The sequence below is a fragment of the Aspergillus japonicus genome (genome assembly GCF_003184785.1).
Source record: "Aspergillus japonicus CBS 114.51 unplaced genomic scaffold BO86scaffold_34, whole genome shotgun sequence".
In the NCBI taxonomy this organism is placed as follows: domain Eukaryota; kingdom Fungi; phylum Ascomycota; class Eurotiomycetes; order Eurotiales; family Aspergillaceae; genus Aspergillus; species Aspergillus japonicus.
In genome coordinates, this window is record NW_020291671.1 from 165,949 (window position 1) to 187,734 (window position 21,786).

The following is a 21,786-nucleotide window of genomic DNA, read 5'->3' on the forward strand; positions in this document are numbered from 1 at the left end:
CGAGCAACGGTGGAGCGCAAGCCGCGTGGCCGGTTGAGCGTTCACTGCTCCACTCGACCCTTACGAGCCAACCAGCATCCGTTGCGAACACCAAAATAACTGGGCAGCCTCAGCCCTAGTACTACCACGTACGACGACAAGAACTCCCTAACACGCAGAGAATTCATCATCACTTGGTGCTTGGACTGGGATTCGTCATGGCTCGGGTGGAAAGCCAGTATGTTCGGTTCTATAGATAATGCAGGTCTCGCCCGCCTAGAGATCCGGCTCCCACTGTTCAACAACCAATCTTCTTCTCGACCAGCCAGGTTCGCTCAACTACTTACCAGACAATATGCAACTACGCTATCTGATCGCACTCGGGACATTGTCCTCTCTCGCTGCTGCTCATCCCGGCCCCGCTGCTGATCTACCCTCAACATGGGCTCCCACCTCAACTGTCACCGTCACCGTACCTGTAGCCACCCAAACGGCCGATGTCAACAACCTCAAGGCCCACGCGAAACGCTTTCATGGGGACTGGGTCATTCAGAAGCGAGCCTCGACGACTGAGGAGACATCCTCTACCACCTCTGAGTCGACCACCTCGACGAGTTCAACGTCAACGACGAGCACGACGGAGTCAACCACCTCCACCACCTCTACCACTTCTTCCAGCACCACGGAAGCCACTACAAGCTCTACCACCTCCACAGTCTCCTCCACCACCTCTACAGCAAGCAGCACCACCTCGTCAAGCACGACCACCTCCGCCACCTCACAATCCACTACCACTGCAGCAACCACCACGACCAAGACCACGTCGACAGCCTCAACCACCACCTCAACCGCCTCGGCCACCAACTCCGCCAGCGCTGCCAAGGCTGCCTACAACCGCCGCGGTGAGATTGCTGCCATCGTCACTTTCACCATCCTGATCCTACTTTTCATCGGCGTCGCCGCATTCATGTGCACGCGGGATAAGCGCAAGAGAAGACGCATCGAAGCCAGGGCAGCCGCCAAGGCCGCGGACTACTCGATGGTATCCCTGACCGAGGGCGCGCGACCGCAGAGCGAGGCCAAATTTGACCGAGCGTCGGTGATGTTCGCGACGGCACCCTCCCGCAGTGAACTGGGCTTGAGCACTCCATTAACGCGTCCCTCTTCTATCGCGACGAGTGAAGTCTTGCGCCAGAGCCCGACCCCGGCGGCTGCCCCGGATACTCCGCCAGAAGCGCAGCACCGCGCTGGGAATTTTGTGTGATGTAGTCGAGAATCATAAGATCTAGCATGACTCGTGCGCATGTTGGCGTTCTTTGTTGGGTTGTTTTTTTTTTTTTTTATAAGTTTGTTTGTGAGCGAATTCTCCTCGTACGAGTCTTTAGCGAGCCAATGCAGTCAGCCATATTGTTTCCCTTGTATCATTTCCATAATAAACTGCATCTGACAAGATCTTCCCATTTTGATCTGAGGCATCTCTCAACAAGGCAGGGAGTAAATTGGCAGATTGCAACCACTGTTAGGGATATCTCTTCGGCACGGCGCGGAAATATATTTCCCACTCACGATATGCCATCCAGCGGTGATCTCTCAGCAGGCATATCTAACCTCAGTATCGTGCTTGGAATTGCTTACGTTCTCTATTGATCGGTTATTTACAAAGTTTTCAAGTAGAAACGTGCACTTCTATTTCAGTTGGCCTGGCGCTGATTTCAGTGTACCGGTCACATGACACGACGCTTTCCGAACTGGGAACCGCGCTTTGACTCCTGGGCCTGTTTACTGTCTACATGTCAGGTTGAGTCTTCATCATTCTTCATTCCCAACAAGTGCAACAACTCTTGACTTAATGGTGACCGGGAAAAGCCTCAACTGTTACCAAGTAGGTGAACTCTCAAATGGATACGGTCTTCGAGTTTGTGGATGTCACCTCGGCCTCAACAACTCCGGCAGAAGCCGACACGGGCGGCGATCCGCTCCTACGCCAGCCGGCACAACTGGCGATCACATGCCAAGTCCAACGCGACCAAACGACTCTCTCATACCCCGAAGGATGAACAACCTGAACAGACTCTTGCGGAGATGTATTGGGTATCCGAAGCCGTGGGTCTGGGGCTCCTCGACCCGTTCTACACTTCCCCATCGCAGCTGGACGCTGCGACCGTGAGTCGGATGTTTGAGCACTGTGAGTTTGAGCCCCCTGCCGCTGCAAGTATTATGATCTTGCTGAGCACCATACAATACAGACAGTACTGTAATATCTATGGCCCACTATTTTGATGGCCAGTGCAGTCCCAGAGCAGGCTTAGCCCACAATCGAGGCGTGGTGCACTGGCTATGATTTGCCAGCGGGGTGGTCTGGAGAATATCAATCTGGAGGGCGTGGCTGCTGTGATCACGTGGTATGTATTTACGTGCCAAACTTAAGGGAATTCCTGTGATAACCGGTTGACATTCGAACCACAGTACAGAGGTGATTGTCGCAACCGAGAACCGACCAAACCCTAATTGGAGTCTAGATCTATGTTGAGCGAGCAGCTGCAGACCACACAGCGAGAAAGCCCGGCACTCTCCTTACAATCCACTACTATCGAGCTCCCACAAGACCGTCTGCTGAACAAACTAAAGGACTTCCCACGCGGAATCCGTGAGATTTTGCATGACATGGTGAGCTACACAGACCGACTTTGTCTCTGGTCCATGGACGTGTATGCCAGTCGCAACCCCAGTTGCTTGGCCTGGTCGAGCAATCTTTGATGGCTCGGCCGTGGACGAGGAGACGGAGAAAGCTTTGGTCGGTCTCGTTGACTTCGGCCTACAGGAGGTCGATCCCCAGTTGGGTGCTCACCTATCCGGGGCAGAAGGGAATTCGAGTTGGGCGAGCTCTGGTATCCGAGGGTGGAAAGTGCTATCTCGAGCGAAACTGGAGCGCTTCTCCTTCGAAGTATCTCACGTGCTATTTATGTGGTGGTGCTGATCAAGAGCCGGGGGTGTGGTTGGTGAGCTCGCCGGATTGGTCGGCGCGCATTCCATCCATGGACCCTTCGCTCCACATGTGCGCTCGAGACATGGTTAAACCAGGCAGAGACATAATGCGCAGATAGGAGATGCTGAGTTGATGAGGGCGGCGGGCTAAAAGATGGGTTGATGAGGTTATGCTCCGATGAGTGGCTGGTTTTTCTATCATATTTCAAACATGTCTATTACTCTGGGTTAATTCGCCGAACGTGCTTTCCCTCTATCACTTCCCCACATTCTCTGATATGGTCTCAAGAACTGTTGATTGTATACTTTCGACGCCAATGAAGTGGTCGACGATAATGATTGGGCTTGCAAGCCAAGCAGTGAAATCCCCATTCGGGGGATGGCGTATGGCGGCTGAAGAATGGCGCACGTATAATACCCATGAAGCGCTTGGGATTCGAACCTTGTCCTTCGAAGGCGTCTTCAGACCTGGGGGGCCGCCCGGGTCTCTGACTCGTTTGGCGCAAAGGTAGTCGCGAATTGTAGGCCTCGAGCTGCTTGGAGACCGTATCCGACGCGTATTTGTCCATCGCCGCAGCTGTCCCATGAACCGCGATCCCCGCTTCCCTTGCAGAGCAATGATCGAACAAGGTCTCACGGCGTCGACATTTAATCCCTCGAGGTGAGTAACGACCCGGGAAGCTCTTCAGGCGAGGCAGACGCGCTAGATGAATAGGGTCCAGCCCGAATTTGCGAATCACATCCTTCCGTGATAGGGGAAGATAGTCGGTCTTCTCGCCGAGAGATAGGAAACACACGCGGCGACAGGTGATCAGGTAAAGGTATCCGCCGAAATCGCCGCATCCGTCACACTCGGCGGTGGAGAGTGTCTCGGACAGAGCCTGGCAGGAGAAGTTCCGTGCGGTTTCGAGGTGGAGGCTGCCGTGGATGGCGGCGGGCGCGTGCGCGAGGATTCGGCGGTCTTGGGGAATTGAGCCCGTGACGAGCCTTGCTTTCTTGTTGACGCGACGGAACTCCGTCATTGACTGTATGTCCAGCGCAAGGAGGATGAGGTGGAGAATCTCGAGTGGGAGCTTCTCGAGAGCACCAAGCCCATAGCGCGCCGAGCGAGGGTCGAGCCTCAGTTGCTTGTCCAGCCGCAGAGATACGTCAACATCATCCAGTGTGTTGTCCGCGAGGTTGAGGAAAACATAGGTGGAATCGCTTATCAGTCTGATTCCCGACAATAGTACTTTGGTATGCAGCTGGGACGAGGACAGGTGAGACTCATTGCGAAGCAGAGTAAGAGGAAGCAGACCGCGTTTGACAACGGTAGGCAATTGGCTGAGGATTACCTGAGGTAGGTTCATCCTAACTGAGTCAAGTAGGTAAAGAAGGAATGGAGGAGTCTCAACATTCGCCCGAAGGAGAAGCGGGAAGCATTTACAGGGAGGTCATGTGGAAGCAGGCGACCAAAGTACCATACATTACATGTATCTTACTGATATTGGATTGTATAGCATCCTTTACCTTAGCTATAAGTTAGGTACATAGTTAGAATCAAGGATGTGATCAATCGAATTACCTAGAAGTCATCAGTAGTGGGATAATGTATGTATGATGATGATGATAGTGATGCGTATAATCAATTGGTTTGCTTTACCTAATAGCGCCAGCTTCTTCCTATTTGAGATATTCACATATACTTCCAATGTCTGATTCTTTACTTCCTATACCCACTCCTCTATCCTATAGGGCAGGATCCACGCGGTTCATGGGGCAATCCGAGGGTGACGATAGGCGGAAGAAGTGTTGTATACTGCGGCACAATATGAAAGGCAAGAGAAAAGAACCAATGGAGTTGTAGATAGATAGATAGATAAACACAGGGGTTTTTGAGTTCAAGTTCGAGTGCTACAGCTAGTTACACCATGTTAGCGATGACTTGAAACATGCCAAACCATATGCTCCATTAAAAGAACATCGATTCCATTCTCTAACATACAACTAAACCATCACCATTCAAAACAAAGTAGACTCCTGCTTGATCAACTCAGCCGCCCGCTCCGCGACGGCATACAAGGTGCTGGTCAAGTGGCCGCAGACCTGGAAGGGCAGCACCGAGGCATCGACAATGCGCACGTTGCGGGTGCCGTACACCTTCAGGCTGGGGTCCACGACGCCGCCCTTCTCGCGGGGCATCATGGCGGCGGTGCCGACGGGGTGGAAGTTCGAGCGGTCTAGGAAACGTTAGCCACATTCTCTTTTCTTTCTTCATTCTTGATGCTTTGTCTCAACGGGAAGGAAAACAGAATGAGGAGTCGGGAAGTGCAACTTACAATTCCCATCCAGCAACCACGCCTTCCACTCCTCATCCGACGCATCATCCTGCAGCGGCGGCACCGTCACCCCCTCCACCAGCTCCTGCAGCGGCTGCGCCTTGAAGGTCTCTCGGATGTACCTTGACACAGCAATCTGGCTGTCGACGTCCCAATCGAACATATAGAAGTTGGGGTTGATCGCGGGCATGGCAGCAGGATCCGCCGAGGCGATGTGCACATTGCCGCGGGCGAAGGGCAAGAGCGTCCAGGATTCCGAGGAAATGCTCGCGCTGCCGCCGGGGTAGTACAGGATCTCGGCGATGGGGACCCGCTGGGTGAAGATGAGGTCGTACTGAACCTCGAACAGCTCCTTGAGGTGCGCGGGCGTGACGACGCCGTGGCTGACCTCCGCGGCGGCGTGGGCGTAGTCGTCCAGCTTCTTGCGCAGGGAGGCGGCCACGGCGGCCGTCTCGTTGCCGTACACGTCGTAGATGTCGGGGTAGACGACGTACTTGGTGCCGGCCAGGGTGGCGTGGGTGGCGGCTTCGGCGTGCGTGTTGGTCTGGTCCTGCAGGTTCTCGCCGACGGCCGGGAGATCCACCTGCACGGTGATGCTGTGCTTCTGCAGAAGGGTGGCGTTTCCGATGCCGGAGAGCTCGAGAATGGCCGGGGATTTGAGGGAGCCTGCGGAGACGATGACCTCCTGGCGCGCGGTCACCACGGTGGTGGTGGTGCCGTTGGCGGTGGTGAATTCCACGCCGGCGGCTGTGACGGCCTCGCCCTTACGGGCTTCCTCCTGCCAGACCAGGCGGTTGGCGAAGGTGTTCAGCAGCAGGTGCAGGTTAGGTCGCGCGGCGACGGGCCAGTAGTAGGCGCGGGCGGCGTCCTCGCGCACGTTGGCGGCCACGTTGATGGTAGCTGGGTAGATGTTGATGCCGCGCATCTTGCCGCCGTTCACGTCCTCAGACCAGGGGACCCCCAGGCCCTGGAAGGTAGCGTTGATCGTGGCAGTCAAGTTGTTGGTCGGGATCTCACCCCATCCCACCGTCAACGGACCTTGCTCGCCGTTGTAGGAGGTGTTGAAGGTCGCCCCGTCCAGACGCTGATTGCGGGTCGGGATAGTCAGGTTCTCGCTCTGCAGGTAGTAGGGGAACAGGCTGTTCCAGGTCCAGCCCTCGTTGCCGATTTGCTGCCAGGCGTCGATCTGCACGTCTTCGGCACGGGTGTACGCCATCCCTGAACATAAAGAAGAACACGAGTAAGCATGTCTGAGAGACTGAGCAGATAATGGGGCATAGCATACCGTTGATGGCGCTGGTGCCGGACAAGGCCTTCCCAGCCCGCATCACCATCTGGGATTTGCCGCCATAGGTCTGGTTGACCGTCTGGTACTGCCAGTCGATGTCCGTGCCAAACGCCAGCCCGTAGCCATTCACGGCTGTGACATTGGCATTGTGAAGCACCGAATCACCCGCCTCAATCACCAGGACAGACACATTGGCGTTTTCCGACAGGCGGTTGGCAATAACCAACCCGCTGGTGCCGCCACCGATGACGATGTAGTCGTATTCGGCCTGGGGGGCGTGTGTGATGGGCGAGGCCAACGCGGCCGTCAGGGCACTCAGAAGAACAATCGGTCGGAACATGGCGAAACGGACGTCTGAGCTTGGTGGTTCTTGCACAAGTCCGCCAGCATCCCCCAAAGTTATATACCTCTCCCCCTGAGAGCAAGCGGGCGGTTTCCGCCCTGTTCTTCATCCTCTCTTCGCACCCGAACAAAGATACAGACACGGTCTGTCCGCGACGGGACAATTCCGCGGGCAGGCCGTCAAGTGGAGTCCAGCACGCCATTGACGTTGAAACAAAAAACGGGTATCCGGTGAAGACAACCCTGAAGGTTATCAATCGGACTCCACCAGACTCGGCATGCCGAGGAGCAAGTTGACTGGTTGTGTTTCGGCTCGGCACGGATGGATTCGAGTCGATCAGGGTCCAGTCCCTGGTTGACTGCTGATTCGAGTCTAGTTTTGCTGCCTAAAACTTCGTTCTCCTGACTAAGAGTTTGTCATCGGACCCATTTCCCTCTTCTGGCGTCATATAGATTGCCTACGCCGGGGACCAAGACACTAACTTCAGGGAAAATGATAATCTAATGCATCGCTTCGGAGTAAATTGAGTTGATGATAGATTGACCTTGTCTCACTACTATTCACCCTCTCGCGCCGATTTGTGGTGGCCGGGTCAACTTCGGAGAAAATACTAGTGGCGAGGGGGAGATCCTGCGCTGCATCCTATAATCTCCTCTGCAAGAGATCGTCATCGAAGGAGCAAAGCATGCGAAAGCGTCCGAGCCGGAGCTTTTCACATGGGAAGGGAAATCCGTCGAATGCATTGACCCGAGCATATCAAAGCGGATTGCACCAGATGATGCCAAGTAAGCACCATAGTCGGATCCGGACCTTATCCGGGCGATGTCTGCTCGCAGCCTGGAGTCTGCTGAACCTTCGCCGGTCGGATCATTTGGCATCGCGGACAACGAGGGGACTGCAGGGTGTCATGCAGTATCGTGGCAGCGCTAGGGAGCGATTCTGCTTGTCGCCACGTGGAGGTGCCGGCTGAGAGTAACCCTCATCGCTCATATCCAGTTCTGATTGCTGATTATCACAGCTTGCTGGTACTGAGGGTCTTCGTGGAAATGACGCTACTCCTTTGTTGACGAGTCGGACCTTATCACTACGCAGGACCCGAGTCGCAGTGCGTTCGCTGAGTTGTTCCCAACCGGGTTGGCGCCTGATAGACTCGATATGTCCCACGGTCGGACAAGTGCTTTTTTGTCCAGCCGCATTATCAATGACGAACACACCCGCGGGGATGTTACCAGCAAAGGACACAATGCGGGGTGAAAGATCGGACAAAGATTGAACAACCTCATGTTGCACTGTACGAGGACCATGGGAGAGCCGCAGCCAACCAGAGCCGAGGCCCAAGCCGAGTGTGACCCCAACCTGACGCTGCTGCTTCTCAGCTCCATCGCAATCTTTCTTTCCTGACAAGAGAGAAAGGAAGAAGTCGGTCTAGTTTGGTATTGTACATAAGGCATTCTCCGGTAGCACGTGATCTGGCGAGCCTGCTTGTCAACGTGTCACTGCCTTTGTAGAACATCTCGTTGACGGTGACCTGGATGGATATGATTGATTATCATGCAGCGGCCAGTCGGACGATTGGTGAAAATGAATGGGTAAACCAACGCTGAGACTTTTGGAAGATAGGCGGTTTTCACCTCTGTGCTTTGTAACGTCATGAATTCACTAACTTCCGTCGCAGAGCAATAGAAGCCAGTGCAGAGACAAGAATTCGTCAGCTGAATCAGGAATCAAGCACGATTACCACAATCAAGCGGGGAATCTCCGCATGATGGACTCCTCGGTCCCTTCCCCGATGATTTCCTCGCAGCGCAAGTTTCCTGATAGTCAATGAGCGTCGGTTCGTCCAAGGTCTATGGGCACCACGCCATCCAAACACGAAAGCTTAGATGATCAGTCGAGAAAGTTGCGTGGGTTGCGAGGTTCATGTAAATTGACTTTGTTGAAAGCCACCGTACATTCCACGCGTGACCCAAGGAACTCAATCATGGCTGATGCGCATCCCTTGTGGAAGGTCTCGTTGGGTGGCTCCCCGGGACCATCAAATTGATGAACAACTGAGCCAGCCTCGACGTAATCTCGGAGCAACCATCCGACTACTAACCTGAAATTACCTATCATGCTGAGCCTTTTATTTCTGGGCATCAGCCGAGTCCGTCTCACTGGTTGCACCTTCTCCATCCGGGTGGGGTTGCTATAAACACATCTCGTGCGGTTCTTCCGATCCGGCCAAGTGATCGAGCTCGGAGCCTGACTCTGAGAGTCGACGGGCTATGGTGTTGCATGTTGCTGGATGAGTCTGAAGTTTTGTAGCGAGCTAAGCCTGAGAAGCCCATATAGCCGACCCAATCTCCAATTCCCCCGACAGCATCTCCGCCATCTGCTTTTGATCATCCGTCTCCTCCGCAACACGGAATGGCTCTTCTCAGTACCCTCATAGTAGTGCTGTTGGTGCTGACATCGCTGAGCCAGGCCTTTCCTGCCCTGCACGCGCGCGGTACGTATATTAGCTCCCCTCATTCCTGATCAATGCGCCACTCATCCCCGATCAGATGTCTCCTCCCATCAACTCTCCGAGTTCGCATTCTTTGCGCAATATGCCGATGCCGCCTACTGCAGCAACAACTATGACCCCAAGTCCTCAGGGGCGAGGATCCGCTGCTGGGACCGCGGCTGTCCGGCCATTGAAGCCAGCAACACGAGCATTGCGCTCGCCTTCTCCAAGTAAACCATCCAGAGGGTTCCTCCGGCCGACTTTTCAACTTCAACTAACCCCCTTGATCGTATAGTGCCACGATGACCGACACGGCCGGCTTCATCGCCGTGGACCACACCCACCGCCGGCGCGTCATCTCGTTCCGCGGCTCGTACTCGGTGCGCAACTGGCTGGCGGACGTGATGTTCGTCTTCACGGACCCCCACCTGTGCGATGGCTGCCGGGCGGAGTTGGGCTTCTGGACCTCATGGACGCTGATACGCAACGATGTGATCCAGCAACTGGAGCAGCTCCAACAGGCGTACAGCAGCTACGACCTCGTGCTGGTCGGCTTCAGTCTTGGCGCGGCAGTTGCGACTCTGGCGGCGGCGGATCTGCGGTCGCGCGGCTACCGGGCGGCGCTGTACGCCTACGCGTCGCCGCGGGTGGGGAACGAGGCGCTAGCGCAGTTCATCACCAATCAGGGCGGCAACTACCGCTTCACACATACGAACGATCCAATCCCGAAGCTGCCGCTGCTGATCATGGACTATGTGCATATCAGCCCCGAGTATCATATCCTCTCCGGCGATAATGTCACCGTGCGCCCCCAGGATGTGGCGGTCTACGAGGGGTCCGTCAATTATGCGGGCAACACGGGCACGGGCTCGCCCTCGCTGAGGGGGTTATCGGCTCATCGCTGGTATTTTCAGTTGGTGGATGGGTGTAAGGAACGGGGGTTGCCTTGGCGGAGGGGGGAGTAGTATGCGCTTTGGTGCGGGTGGCATGAGTTAATGATGTTGATGATTATGTTGTGTACTCTGTAAGTTTCAGCAGTGGAGTCGCATTAAAGTCTCTGCAGTTGGAGGATTCATCGGGCAATGTCTTCCTCGGTTACAGATTCGGTGGGTATAAGATACGAGGAAAGTGGCGGAGTTGGGGCCAAAACACCACGGCTTGTCAAAGCCTCCGTCCCTGCGCGGGGCATTTTTCCTGTAGCGCCAAACACCAGCATATAAATATGTCCTTGCGTACAGCTTCAAAATATTCGAAATCGCATCAAAATCCCAAACATCAGCACTCTACCTCCTCTATCCACCCCCCAAAAATGCCCACCCCGGACTCCCTCCCCACGATCGCCTTCTTCGGCAGCACAGGCGGCTGCACCCTCCACTGCCTAGTTCTAGCCCTCCAGGCCGGGTATAAGTGCAACGCAAGTGCGTAACCCTAAAACAGAACCACCACAACCACAACCACCATGACCATCACCACAACTAACAATCTCCAGTCGTGCGCACGCCCGAAAAACTTACCACCCTGCTCGCCCCATACAACCTCCCGGCCCCCGCCCTCAAAAACCTGCACATCATCGAGGGCAGCGCCACCGACGCCGCGGCCGTGCGCACCACCCTCCTCGCCCCCGACCAAATCCCGGGCACCTTCTCCCCCCGAACAGTCGACCTGATCATCAGCGGGATCGGCAGCAAGCCCAATTTTGCGAACCTGCTGCACCCGACCCTCGAGAACCCGACCGTCTGCCAGGACGGGATGCGCACGTTACTGGCGACCCTGCACGCTCTCCAGGCCGACGAGCACGCGCAGGGGAAACCCAAGCTGGCCGTCATCAGCACGACGGGCGTGGACTCGAAGCGCGACGTGCCGGTCATGATGCTGCCGCTGTACCACTGGATGCTGAAGGTGCCGCACGCGGACAAGAAGGCGATGGAGGCGATGATCCGGGCGGATGCGGCGGAGGGGGAGCAGAGGGCGCTGGCGAGCTATCTGATCGTGCGGCCGAGTTTCTTGGTCGAGGGTAAGGATAAGAAGGTCCGGGTCGGGACGGAGGAGGAGCCTGCCGTGGGGTATGGCATCAGTCGCACGGAGGTCGGGCGGTGGATCTTTGAGAACGCCGTGTTGGCGTTTGACGGGCCCGTGCAGGTGAAGGAGAAGGTCAAGGGCATGGGGATTGGGTGGGCGGGGGGGTTTTGGGGACGGTTGGTCAGTATTACCTGGTGAGTCTTGGGGTGAAGTTGTTTGGTCAGGGTTGGGGTTGGCGATCATGGATGGATGCTGGTATTTTAGATTTATTTTGCGGGAAGCTTTGGCTTATAAGCTCGTACTAATCAAGGAGGTTTTAATTCAATTCATTGATTGGAATACCATTGAAATGGACTACGCCTAGCAAGAAACCTACGTGCCATACTTCCTCATTTGTCTCTCGACTTCAACGAGCCACGAGCGAAGTCAAAACAGCGCCAGGGCATGGAACCCGACCCTGGAGCCCCTCTCGGGCCCCGAATCATACTCGCACCCGGGGAATCCGCATCGCGATCCTCCCGGCCTGCAGCCAGATCCAGCTGCTCCGTCTCGGTGAGCACATACAGCACCAGCTCCAGCTCCCCACTAGGACAGTCCTGGATGTGAAAGTGGCGTCCGACCTGCCGGCGCCCGCAGCCGAGGCACGACACGAACCCCAGCGAGAGCAGCCACCCGATCAACTCCTCCATCTTGTCCGCATGCACGACCACCGCCACGATGGGCGCGTCCGGCCACGGCGGGAACGCCCAGAAGATGTATTGCGCGCCGACGACAAGATAGTACCGGTACCCGCCCTCCTCGAGGCGGTGGATGAAGTAGTCGTACCAGCCGTGGTTCAGGGTTACGTAGGTGGGGGTGGGTGGGCGGTTGTCCATTGGGTTTGGTTGCTTGGGGGTGTATCGCTGGGTTTCTGGTGGTGAATGCGTAGGAGGTTGTGGTGAGGGGTGGACTCCGTTGTTGATACTTCGTGGCTTTCTATATATAATATCTTCTGGTGGAGTCGACCGGCCAATTTAGCGGTAATTCGCATTTTATCTTGAACTTTGTGCAGGCTTCTTTGTTGACTTGCATCTTTTTGAGGAGAGCTTCGTCAGGTATTGAAATGTGTGGTTGTCGTGTGGTGGATTTTAGCAGTGTCTTCCGGAGATTGTCGTTGGTTAGAGATCTCATACTGTCCGACATAAATGGAATATGGCTGACCTTGTAGGAGTTCCGCAGTAATCTGAGCCTAGGGTGCCAGGGCTCGACGTCGCATAGATCGATGATTATTGGTGGTCTGTGGTATAGCTATTAGTTTAGTCTGATTTTGGAGACAAGCTATTCATCTTATATCATGACATGTGGGATTGATTAGTAGAGGGACCAGTCTTGAGAGGGCTCCGTGCAATTGTTGGTGTATATAATAGACCCTTCCTGGCTACTCACATCATAGGTTAGTGGAATAATTCACAAATCCACCCCAAAAAACAGTCAAAATCAAAATAGAAATCCAAAGAGGTGATCTAGAGGGGCTGTAATCAATGTAAACCCTCGATCACGACTTCGTGCTCTTCGCGGGTTGTAGTTTAGCTGAGGGAATATATATAGAACGGCTGTCGACATATGGCGTTCCAAGACCGGCTGCCATCTTACCTTTAGACTAGTCCCCAAGTACAAAATTGAAAAGGAAAGATCTTACTGGAGCATTGGTAGTAGTTAATGCCTAGCGAAACTAGCTCGGTTGAAGTATAATATTCTGATTGGGAAATGAAGGTGCGCAGCTGACTCGTCCAGGGATTAAGAAATGGAGCTTCGCTGGGCGTTGACTTGAGCCTGTACTTATGTATCCGGACCAGGGACCGTTAGCAAAAGAACCGGCAATTTACATTGTGCTCTTGAGGCTTGTATAGTGGGTTCGCTGACCATAATCTAGCTAAAGGCTACCTCTTAAGCAGATAACTGCGACAGGAGACATTCAACAGACGGGTGAGGGACCGGCCGTCTGAAGGGCATTGTACTGTACGGGACTAACGATCTCCAGAATCACGTAGAGATATCACAAGAGGGTATCGTTGCTACAGGTTCAACTACATCTTCTTACAACGAAAGAAGCCTGAATAACTCTGCGTAAGGGAAAGGCCAAATTGCAGTTAGTCTGTTCTGGGGTACAGGAGCCACCATGCAATGGAGGTCACTTTCGAAGTTTAGGCAAGGCAGGCTTGATGCGACAGATCGTCTCACCAAAAGAGGCAAGATTGCCCTAATCCATGATGACCCTAGAAACCGGGTTTCCGATCGCCTCCGAGCAGCGCTTAGTCTTTACCCCTAGACAGATGCTGTTCAACTACGATACTTACTACTTATTAACGGCTCTGCTCGGTTCTGTCACTACACTCGCTACTGAGCTTAGACAGTATTCTATGATCGCACATAATCGCGAGACAATGGATCAGTGGCTGCCAGCCATGAAACGTCAACAGTCTCCCCCCGACACAACAAGGCACAACGCGACCACTCTGACCTACGGCCGAACCTCTCCATGTGTTACATCCTCATTCCAGCCGCGGAATGTGCGCCAACCCTCAACGGGATCATAGCGTACCTCAACCGCATCATTTCTCCAACCTTAGAGCTCTGTTGTCGATCCAAGTCACAGCCCAGCAAGCCACAGATGTATTCTAGGACGCGTACCACTCCTCAAACTCCTGTCATATGGCTTTGAGCCTCACAATGTATGAGTAGTTTGTCTGGCGTCATCAGGACCGAACACGCAAGGGGTGGTGACTATATTGGGCCACTCCGAGGCTCCGGAATGCAAGCCATACGGCACGCGACGACCTTCTTTGAGCTCGCTGAGAAGTATACAACAAGATATAAACAAGACGCGATGCCGTCTTGGACTCGACGGCTTCCTCAAGCTTTCGTGCGTTCTGCTTGATTCATTCATTTTCAGCCACGCGTTCTCAGTATACCCACAGTTCTCCATATACCCAGTGCACATTGATCTAGCTAAGCTATGAAGCCCCAAACCCTCCTCAGCAAACTCGCCCTCCTGGGCTCCATCCCGTTCGCCCTAGCGGACACTCTCAACATTGTCGCCCACCAGGATGATGATCTCCTCTTCCTGAGCCCGGACCTCATCCGCGACATCCTCTCCGGCCAGGCGGTACGCACCATCTTCCTGACGGCCGGCGACGCGGGCCAGGGCACCAGCTACTGGCAGAACCGGCAGCTGGGGTCGCAGGCAGCGTACGCGCGCATGGCAATCGCCGGCAACAGCTGGACGGAGACGGACGCGGGGATCCCCGGCAAGGACATCTCGATCTACACGCTGTCGGAGAACTCGTCCATCTCACTGATCTTTCTGCACCTGCCGGACGGCAACATGGACGGCACGGGATGGGCGGCGGACAACAACGACAGCCTGCAGAAGTTGTGGGACGGGGCGATCGACCACATCACCACCGTCGACGGGTCGGGCACGACCTACACCCGCGACGAGCTGATCCACACCCTCACCTCGCTCATCGACGACTTCCAGCCCGACGAGCTCAAGACCCAGGACTACCACAACAGCTTTGGGGATGGCGACCACAGCGACCACTACGCCACCGCCTTCTTCGCCACCTCCGCCCTGAACGACGCCAGCTCCCACCCCGATCTGACCGGCTATCTGGGCTACGCGATCAACAACAACCCCGTCAACCTGGATGCCTCGGACATCGAGGACAAAACAAACATCTTCTACGAGTACGCCGTGCATGACCAGGGCACCTGCAGCACGGCGACGGGTTGCTCCACGCGACCTGAGAGCGGGTGGTTGCAGCGACAGTACACTATCTAGGTGATGGTGGCGATGTTGATGGAGGCACTGATTTGATGTGAGCATGGGGGTTGGATTGAAGTCCATATTGATTGTGGGATGGGCCGTCCGGGACGGGAATTACGATGTACACATGTTTAGCTTAGTTGACGATGTTATGCAGATGCTGCTTAGTTGGAGAATGGTCAATGAACGATAGATTGAAGTTCATGTTTAAATTCTGGGTGGAGTTATGTGCATTGCTACGGGGTGAAGGGGGAAGCATTCCTCGAACGCATTGACACGAGGTCGCTGTCTAGAATTCCATTCGACTACTGTAGGGACCATACTCCTGCGTCATTCCACATGCTGCTGATCACTGAGCAGTTCAATCTTCTCAGTATGCTCTTACAATGCATGTTGGTCAAAGTGGTGCACTGGAATGCGTGACCCGTCAGTTCCCTTTCCTGTTCAGGCAGAGGCACATTCCATCCATGATCACCCCTGACTCAGCCCATACAATTTCAGCATCACTCCAGGCAGAATTTATCGACCGCGTCTGAAGGAACGTAATGTAACGTGACGGAATGTGATGTGTCATTTCATCCATGTGACATTCTGATTGATGTTCCATGCAAAGGAATCGAAACCTGGACACCACATGTAGCTTACCGCTGTCGAAGAAAGTCGCTACAGTAGACACGCAGTTACAAGGTATAACTTGCCAGGATCGAGGTTGACGTGGACACTTCATTCCCCGCTCTTCCTCGATCTTTGTACAAGAAGACTGGTTACAGCTTCTACCTCAGTCCAAGAATTGGGTTTCAAGTAAACTGAGGTGCGTCAAGTCGAGCATCATAAGACTGGGCTACGTAACTGGAATCTTTTCAACGCGGTGGGCCGAGATCAGGATGGTCAATTAGGGACATGACAAACCTGATGCGTCTACTTGAACCAGCAACCGGATATATAGTTCGTATTGGGCCTTTGTTCAGTGCATCATCTCATATCGTGAGCACTAATCACACAAGGTAAGCCACCCACACTCAATCAAGATGGCAAAGCAGACACGGGTATTTGAACAACAGAGACCCTTATTTGTGAACAAGCAACATCTATGGCGTTTAAAAGTGGGACCAAAATTTGTGCCAGCCGCGGTAAAGAAGACCTGAAATTGCCCAGAAGCAGAAGAATGTCGAACAGAGAATGATTGAGTGCAAAAGCAAAGTATTCGGTCCCTTGGACCGCATTCGCAGAATAGGATAGATGACGGACGAGGCTCTACACCTATTGCGCAACCTTCTGCACCAATTGCTCGGTCGTCTGGATGGAGTGTTTCAAATGGTCCAGCACGACGCTGATGGACTTTTTCTGGCCCGTCATGGAATAGTTCACGCCACCCTGAAATTGTTGGAAGTACGTCGTGATGCCAATCTGGGTCTGCCGGAGCCGCGCAAGCGTCCGGCTAGTGAGCATGTCCATCACAAAGTTATGCTCCTCGTCAGGCAGCTCGTAATTGCCTATGCGTATGCGATCGGCTGACAAGTTGCTGGACCTCGGGCGAACTCGACCGCTAGCTGACATTCTGGCCGAACGGCTCTTGTCTCCATGTAAGCTGGGGGAGAGCACCTCGCCGATGGCCAAGAGGCTCGAGCGGCGGGAGCGTTGAGGCGTTGTATGTGTAGTAGGGGTGGGAGGCTCGTGGGATAACGACACACGATCGTAGATGGCCAGCTGCAACCAGCGAAGCACCAGACGCAGACTCATCGCGAGCAGTAAGAGTGCAACGTGGTCCCCGTCCGTGCGACAGAGCGAGCACCCGAGCAGCGCCCCCCATCGGATCTGGATATCTTGAGTTGCTTCAAGAACGATCGGGAATGCGATGGGACATGGTTCGGCTTCCCGCTTTCGAAGGCTCGACAGAGAGTCCGCCTGCACACTGACGCAGTTGCATTTTTGGCAGGGGATACTGGCGTTGGGCCTTGTTCCCGGCGCAGCGGACTGAGGTTGTGGTAGCTGGTACGGCGGCCCCGGGGCGGGGAATGAAGAATACTCTTCTCCTGAGAACGCCTGCATGTTATTCTTTGTCGAGGTAGCAAGTGTATGTCAGTAATCATTCACGTCTTGGGGCTGAAGGTCGCCACAAAGAGAAAGCCGCTGCTGGACATACTGGAACAGTAGAAGACGAGTTGTCCCCAGGTTCAGGCAAGTAGGTTCTTGCCAGAGAAGCAGGTGCGCTAGAAGACAAATTGGTATGAAGGTCATAATCCGATAGAGTCGTTAAAGGTGGTCTGTTGAACTCGTTGGCGCGAGTCGTTGTCGGAACCTCAAAATTCCCCCCCACAAGTAAAGGTGACCCTGGTAAATCCCAGTTCCATGTCTCGGCCATCCCGCTGTCTCTGGACACATCGGCACAAGAAGAGGAATCAGTCGTTGCAAGGGGAGTGACTGTCTTGTTTTTGGAACCCTTAGGTCGACCGATACGGTTGGGAGCACTGTAGATGCACGTGTGCCTATATCTTGTACAGGTCATACAAGGCCGTCCGCCAGAGCATTTCATCTTCATGTTGTGGCATGAGTCGCATGCTAAACGCACCCTTCTCCCAGAGGTAGAGTCCATTGTGTAGCTCGCAGAGAGATACCCGTTGAGCTTGTAGCAGCTAAGGTCGGCTGAAGGTGTTATCCCAGACAAGGCAGCTGTTCAACCGACACTTGTGAGAAGCGCAAGTTGAGGGTGGCAAAGGCACACTCTAACCTCAGTCTCCGGGGTATACATATCGGCAGAGACCGGACACCTCCGTAAGGGAGACCTCCCTGACAGCTGACGTTTGCCGTTGCACTTCCCATCCATTCTTTCCGTCCAAGATTCCCTGATTTCATGATCCACGACAGAGGGCCTACCTCGACGTCAGTGTCACCAATCAAGTGTGATGACTCACTTCTCCTCTGAGCACAATTCGCCCTGTTGTACCGATAGCCACAAAAGAGAGAGCATTTGCATCGGCGAGCGCTTAGAACCCGCCCCAGCCCACCCACCTTTACGGCCCAGAGACATATAAGCCAACGTCTGACTACTGCAGCGGTGGCTGAATGAATATCGTGTGATTGGCCATAAGCTCGGATATCATCAGCCAAGCCCCCTATCCAATAGCAAGGCAGAAGTGCATCGGTCCTTGCAACTGTACTATGATCTCAACCTCAGCAAGGTGTGCCCAAAAGACATGCTATACCCGCCAATGAAATGGCCGAGAATATTGCGTCCCACCGTGCTGCAACCGTCGTGTTTCCACGCCATTAGTAGAACGTTTGTGTCAAAGACAGGATGAGTTCGAGGTCGAGGCCATGAGACTGGCCGGAAAGCAGCTCCTCGCCAGATTCGGCTTGACTCGTGACCCGCACAGGCCCATTGTCTATGTAAGGGGCAGAGCCAGACCGACGGATGGTAGCATCATCTGTCTCTGTCGATCTCAAGTTCCGGAACAGTGTCCCGATGGGCCAAGCCAAACGCACGGTGAGCATAGATGTTTGCAACTCCAGTCAGACTGTGCCTAGGGCTCTCCTCTCATCGGAGTATGCTCCTGCGGGATTAGTTCCCTGCTAAGCAGACAGGCTGCGTGTCTGTATAGTCAGCTAGCACTTCTATTGTTCACCTAGAGCCCTGGTTATTAGTCAATCGCAATGATCATTGTGAATAGCGAGTACCTGAGAAAGCTGTCGAGAAGGAACTGAGGCATGTGCTTGTTCCGCAAGAGCGTTGGGGCGCTCCAATACTTGTCACAAGTGTGCATAACCGTGAGGAGACAGTTATGACAGTAAAGACAATGAAAATAGTTGCAGAAAAGGTCCGTGATCCTTGTCTATTGACTGATGCAAGGGATGAGAAAGAGGACTGAGCCGATCACCAATCAGACCCCCGATGCTTAAGCTGCATCCGCCTATTTGCTGGTAGACTTTCCCGAGCATTGTGCTGCAGCTTCAGACAAGCAGCAGAATGAGCTGGTTGGGAGGAATTGTTTGGTAAAAGCCCCTTGGTGGCTGCCTCCTGCATAAGCAGCTCACAGCAGAAACATCAACCAGCGTGAAGGGTGTGGGAACTACTTCCCTTTAAGGAGCGGAGCGGGAGAACATTACAACGTGTCACGTGCCTATCGACTAACCTTCCCTTGTTCATCCTGCTGTCTTTTCTTCTCTTTCTTGCTTGATTGCTTGATTGCTTTGCATTTGCATGGCACGAGAATCATCTGACTTACACGTGCACGCATCAGTCATACTGTGCAACAAACGTCACTCCAGCTGTTTCATCAGTGGAAACTTGACAAGATAACCGACCGCTAGCCACTGTTAGCCACCGTTAGCCTGGATGACGTGCGTTTGGTTGGCGATGGCCTCAGCCTCGGTTGTCCCAATGCCGCTGCAGTGCGGGGAACCCTAACCTTAACCCACTCCAAATGCCCGCCTGCATGCTTTCTTTCTCCATGGACCAACATCTTCACTCACCGTTCATCATGAGCACCGAGGCTCGAGTTCGCAAGCGCATTCCCAAGTCCTGTAAACGGTGTCATCGCCGCAAGCAACGCTGTGTGGGGTATCCAACCTGCGCGGGATGCGAGGCCGCCAAACAACCATGCTTGCGCTCCGAGACGGTCCCCTCGTGGCATCACGCTATGTCCAAAGGAGCCTTGGTCCAGAGAATTGAATTGCTCGAATCCCAATTGGCCACCGCTCTTCAGCGCCCATCGCTGGAGCCACATGCAGATCGGGATACAGCGTCAAGCCATCAGAGCCCGGATCAGTCTGCTGTCCTCTCACTATTATCCCTTGGTCGCGAACCCAACCAGGGCCCAGCATATCTGGGGCCGTCATCGGGCCGCACCATTGCGAAGAACCTGGGTGGCATCGTAGACGATACCGTTTGGACCGAGTCCATCCCCATCAATGCTGGTTTCCAACGCACGGAAAGCATTGCCTCGAGTCCCCCTGCACTGAGTAGCACTACATCTCTCCCAGGTCTTGATGGGGGCTCGAAGCTCATCGATGCTTATTTTCGAGATATGCATACTCGACTGCCGTTCCTGGATCGCTCCGAGATCTACCACCTACACCAGACCATCCACCAAAACAATCATTCTGGGATTCGCGGGTTCGAGACGTTTAAGATCTTCATGGTCTATGCCTTAGGTGCCTCGATACTACAAATGACTGATTCATATGACTCAACTCCCCCTCGCGATTTCTGCGCGGCAGCATCCAATTCCCACAGCGCAGTCAGATCAACTTCGACATATGCGAGAATTGAGGCCATCATGTTACTGGTCCTCTATGATCTGCGCTCAGCATCGCATTCGAGTGTGTGGTACACGATCGGCCTAGCAATGCGCATCTGCGTGGACCTCGGGCTGCATCGCGAAAGCCAATATCGAGCGATGCGACCGCACGATGCCCAACTGCGGCGTCGCCTGTTCTGGAGCGTCTACTTGGTTGAGAGATACGTGTGCTGGTCTCTGGGCCGTCCGTTCAGCATCGCCGAAACAGAGATAGACGCTAATGTACCGGCTGACATGGACGACGCTACCAATGACGATCTGCAGGCCGATCAGATGGTGCAGACTCCTGCGGACCCGATTGCGCCAACACCAGGCCCGAATCTTCGCAGATTCATTGCTACCATCCGACTCCAGCGCATCATGTCTCGAATTCATTCTGAGATATACCGTGTCGATCGAAACCTGTCAGCATTGATTACTAAAGTACCCCCGTTGATGGCTTCTCTAGAGGAATTTCAGCAGTCCCAACCGCTCATGGCACCCGAGGAATCAACCTTTGTCCGCATGCACTGGTATAATTGCATCCGCATGCTCCTACAGCGATTCCTCAGCATTGTTCCTAGTGATGATCCCATGATCCAAAAATGCCTGTTCGTTTCGGGGAAAATGTGCCAGTGCTTCAAGACACTGCGGCAAAGAGACTCATCTGGGTACTCATTTCTTCTAGTCAATTCATTGTTCATGGCTGGATTAACGATGTGGTAAGCTCTGTCGGAATGACTGGAAAAGCGCGGCTGATTGAAGTAGTCTCTGTCTTTTCCGGGCGCCCCATCTCTGGAGTGTGGCAGTGTCGGACGACTTGCGCGCATGCTCGTTGGTGATGTTTATGATGGCTGAGCGAAACACCACCCTGCGCAGATACCGCGATGGGCTAGAAACCGTCATGACGAGAGCCATCGAATTCGTGAATAATGCCACCAACACGCCCACCGACAACATCGGCGGTTCGTCAGCAGCCCCGTCCGGCGAGCTATGGTCCCACATTGACGGAGTATCTCATCTTGGAGTTCAAGCGACCAACGGGTCCCATAGCCTTCCTGGATGGGCTGATATACCCACTCCACCTCCCGGTGCCAATTTATCTCCTTACGACGGATCAAGCCTACACTGCCACGGATTACAAGAGATGCTAGATAGTCTGCACTCGTTTGGCGACATGCTGACGGATGACTTCTGGACCGACCTTCCGTGGGCATCAATGGCAGGATAGCAACGAGCAATGGCCAACAAATAAAGCATAATTCATACATATCATTATCAC

General features: G+C 54.1%; 10 protein-coding genes across 10 annotated transcripts; 6 read left to right on the forward strand and 4 right to left on the reverse strand.

Annotated features, from left to right (window-relative positions):
• Positions 1 to 53: 53 nt before the first annotated feature.
• On the forward strand, positions 54 to 1,366 carry BO86DRAFT_127012 (uncharacterized protein). Its single transcript, XM_025666072.1, has one exon. It carries the CDS (start codon positions 335 to 337, stop codon positions 1,241 to 1,243), a length of 909 nt encoding a protein of 302 aa, XP_025526389.1. The 5' UTR covers positions 54 to 334; the 3' UTR covers positions 1,244 to 1,366.
• A 462-nt stretch (positions 1,367 to 1,828) lies between these two features.
• On the forward strand, positions 1,829 to 2,509 carry BO86DRAFT_380400 (uncharacterized protein; the record flags this gene model as incomplete). The annotated part of the gene is made up of 4 exons (XM_025670718.1): positions 1,829 to 1,861; positions 1,933 to 2,164; positions 2,267 to 2,381; positions 2,446 to 2,509. 4 exons carry the CDS (start codon positions 1,829 to 1,831, stop codon positions 2,507 to 2,509), a joined length of 444 nt encoding a protein of 147 aa, XP_025526390.1.
• A 1,063-nt stretch (positions 2,510 to 3,572) lies between these two features.
• Positions 3,573 to 4,190, reverse strand: BO86DRAFT_272769 (uncharacterized protein; the record flags this gene model as incomplete). The annotated part of the gene is made up of 1 exon (XM_025667234.1): positions 3,573 to 4,190. A coding segment is annotated over one exon (618 nt), but the record flags the coding sequence as incomplete, so codon positions are not given.
• A 787-nt stretch (positions 4,191 to 4,977) lies between these two features.
• Positions 4,978 to 6,910, reverse strand: BO86DRAFT_341408 (GMC family oxidoreductase; the record flags this gene model as incomplete). Its single annotated transcript, XM_025669079.1, has 3 exons — positions 4,978 to 5,183; positions 5,283 to 6,500; positions 6,568 to 6,910. Coding segments are annotated over 3 exons (1,767 nt in total), but the record flags the coding sequence as incomplete, so codon positions are not given.
• Positions 6,911 to 9,322: 2,412 nt separating this feature from the next.
• Positions 9,323 to 10,436, forward strand: BO86DRAFT_457148 (lipase family protein; the record flags this gene model as incomplete). The annotated part of the gene is made up of 3 exons (XM_025677208.1): positions 9,323 to 9,404; positions 9,460 to 9,631; positions 9,697 to 10,436. The coding sequence occupies 3 exons, from the start codon at positions 9,323 to 9,325 to the stop codon at positions 10,364 to 10,366; spliced, it is 924 nt and encodes a 307-aa protein (XP_025526393.1). The 3' UTR covers positions 10,367 to 10,436.
• A 292-nt stretch (positions 10,437 to 10,728) lies between these two features.
• BO86DRAFT_280175 (NAD(P)-dependent oxidoreductase) lies at positions 10,729 to 11,516 on the forward strand (the record flags this gene model as incomplete). Its single annotated transcript, XM_025667326.1, has 2 exons — positions 10,729 to 10,819; positions 10,891 to 11,516. Coding segments are annotated over 2 exons (717 nt in total), but the record flags the coding sequence as incomplete, so codon positions are not given.
• A 293-nt stretch (positions 11,517 to 11,809) lies between these two features.
• Positions 11,810 to 12,295, reverse strand: BO86DRAFT_400804 (uncharacterized protein; the record flags this gene model as incomplete). The annotated part of the gene is made up of 1 exon (XM_025673728.1): positions 11,810 to 12,295. One exon carries the CDS (start codon positions 12,293 to 12,295, stop codon positions 11,810 to 11,812), a length of 486 nt encoding a protein of 161 aa, XP_025526395.1.
• Positions 12,296 to 14,332: 2,037 nt separating this feature from the next.
• Positions 14,333 to 15,260, forward strand: BO86DRAFT_364834 (uncharacterized protein). Its single transcript, XM_025670025.1, has one exon. The coding sequence runs from the start codon at positions 14,416 to 14,418 to the stop codon at positions 15,241 to 15,243; it is 828 nt and encodes a 275-aa protein (XP_025526396.1). The 5' UTR covers positions 14,333 to 14,415; the 3' UTR covers positions 15,244 to 15,260.
• Positions 15,261 to 16,488: 1,228 nt separating this feature from the next.
• BO86DRAFT_457150 (Zn(II)2Cys6 transcription factor domain-containing protein) lies at positions 16,489 to 17,821 on the reverse strand (the record flags this gene model as incomplete). Its single annotated transcript, XM_025677209.1, has 2 exons — positions 16,489 to 17,283; positions 17,372 to 17,821. The coding sequence occupies 2 exons, from the start codon at positions 17,819 to 17,821 to the stop codon at positions 16,489 to 16,491; spliced, it is 1,245 nt and encodes a 414-aa protein (XP_025526397.1).
• Positions 17,822 to 19,481: 1,660 nt separating this feature from the next.
• Positions 19,482 to 21,735, forward strand: BO86DRAFT_364837 (uncharacterized protein; the record flags this gene model as incomplete). Its single annotated transcript, XM_025670026.1, has 3 exons — positions 19,482 to 21,226; positions 21,270 to 21,548; positions 21,627 to 21,735. The coding sequence occupies exons 1-3, from the start codon at positions 19,650 to 19,652 to the stop codon at positions 21,733 to 21,735; spliced, it is 1,965 nt and encodes a 654-aa protein (XP_025526398.1). The 5' UTR covers positions 19,482 to 19,649.
• Positions 21,736 to 21,786: the final 51 nt, after the last annotated feature.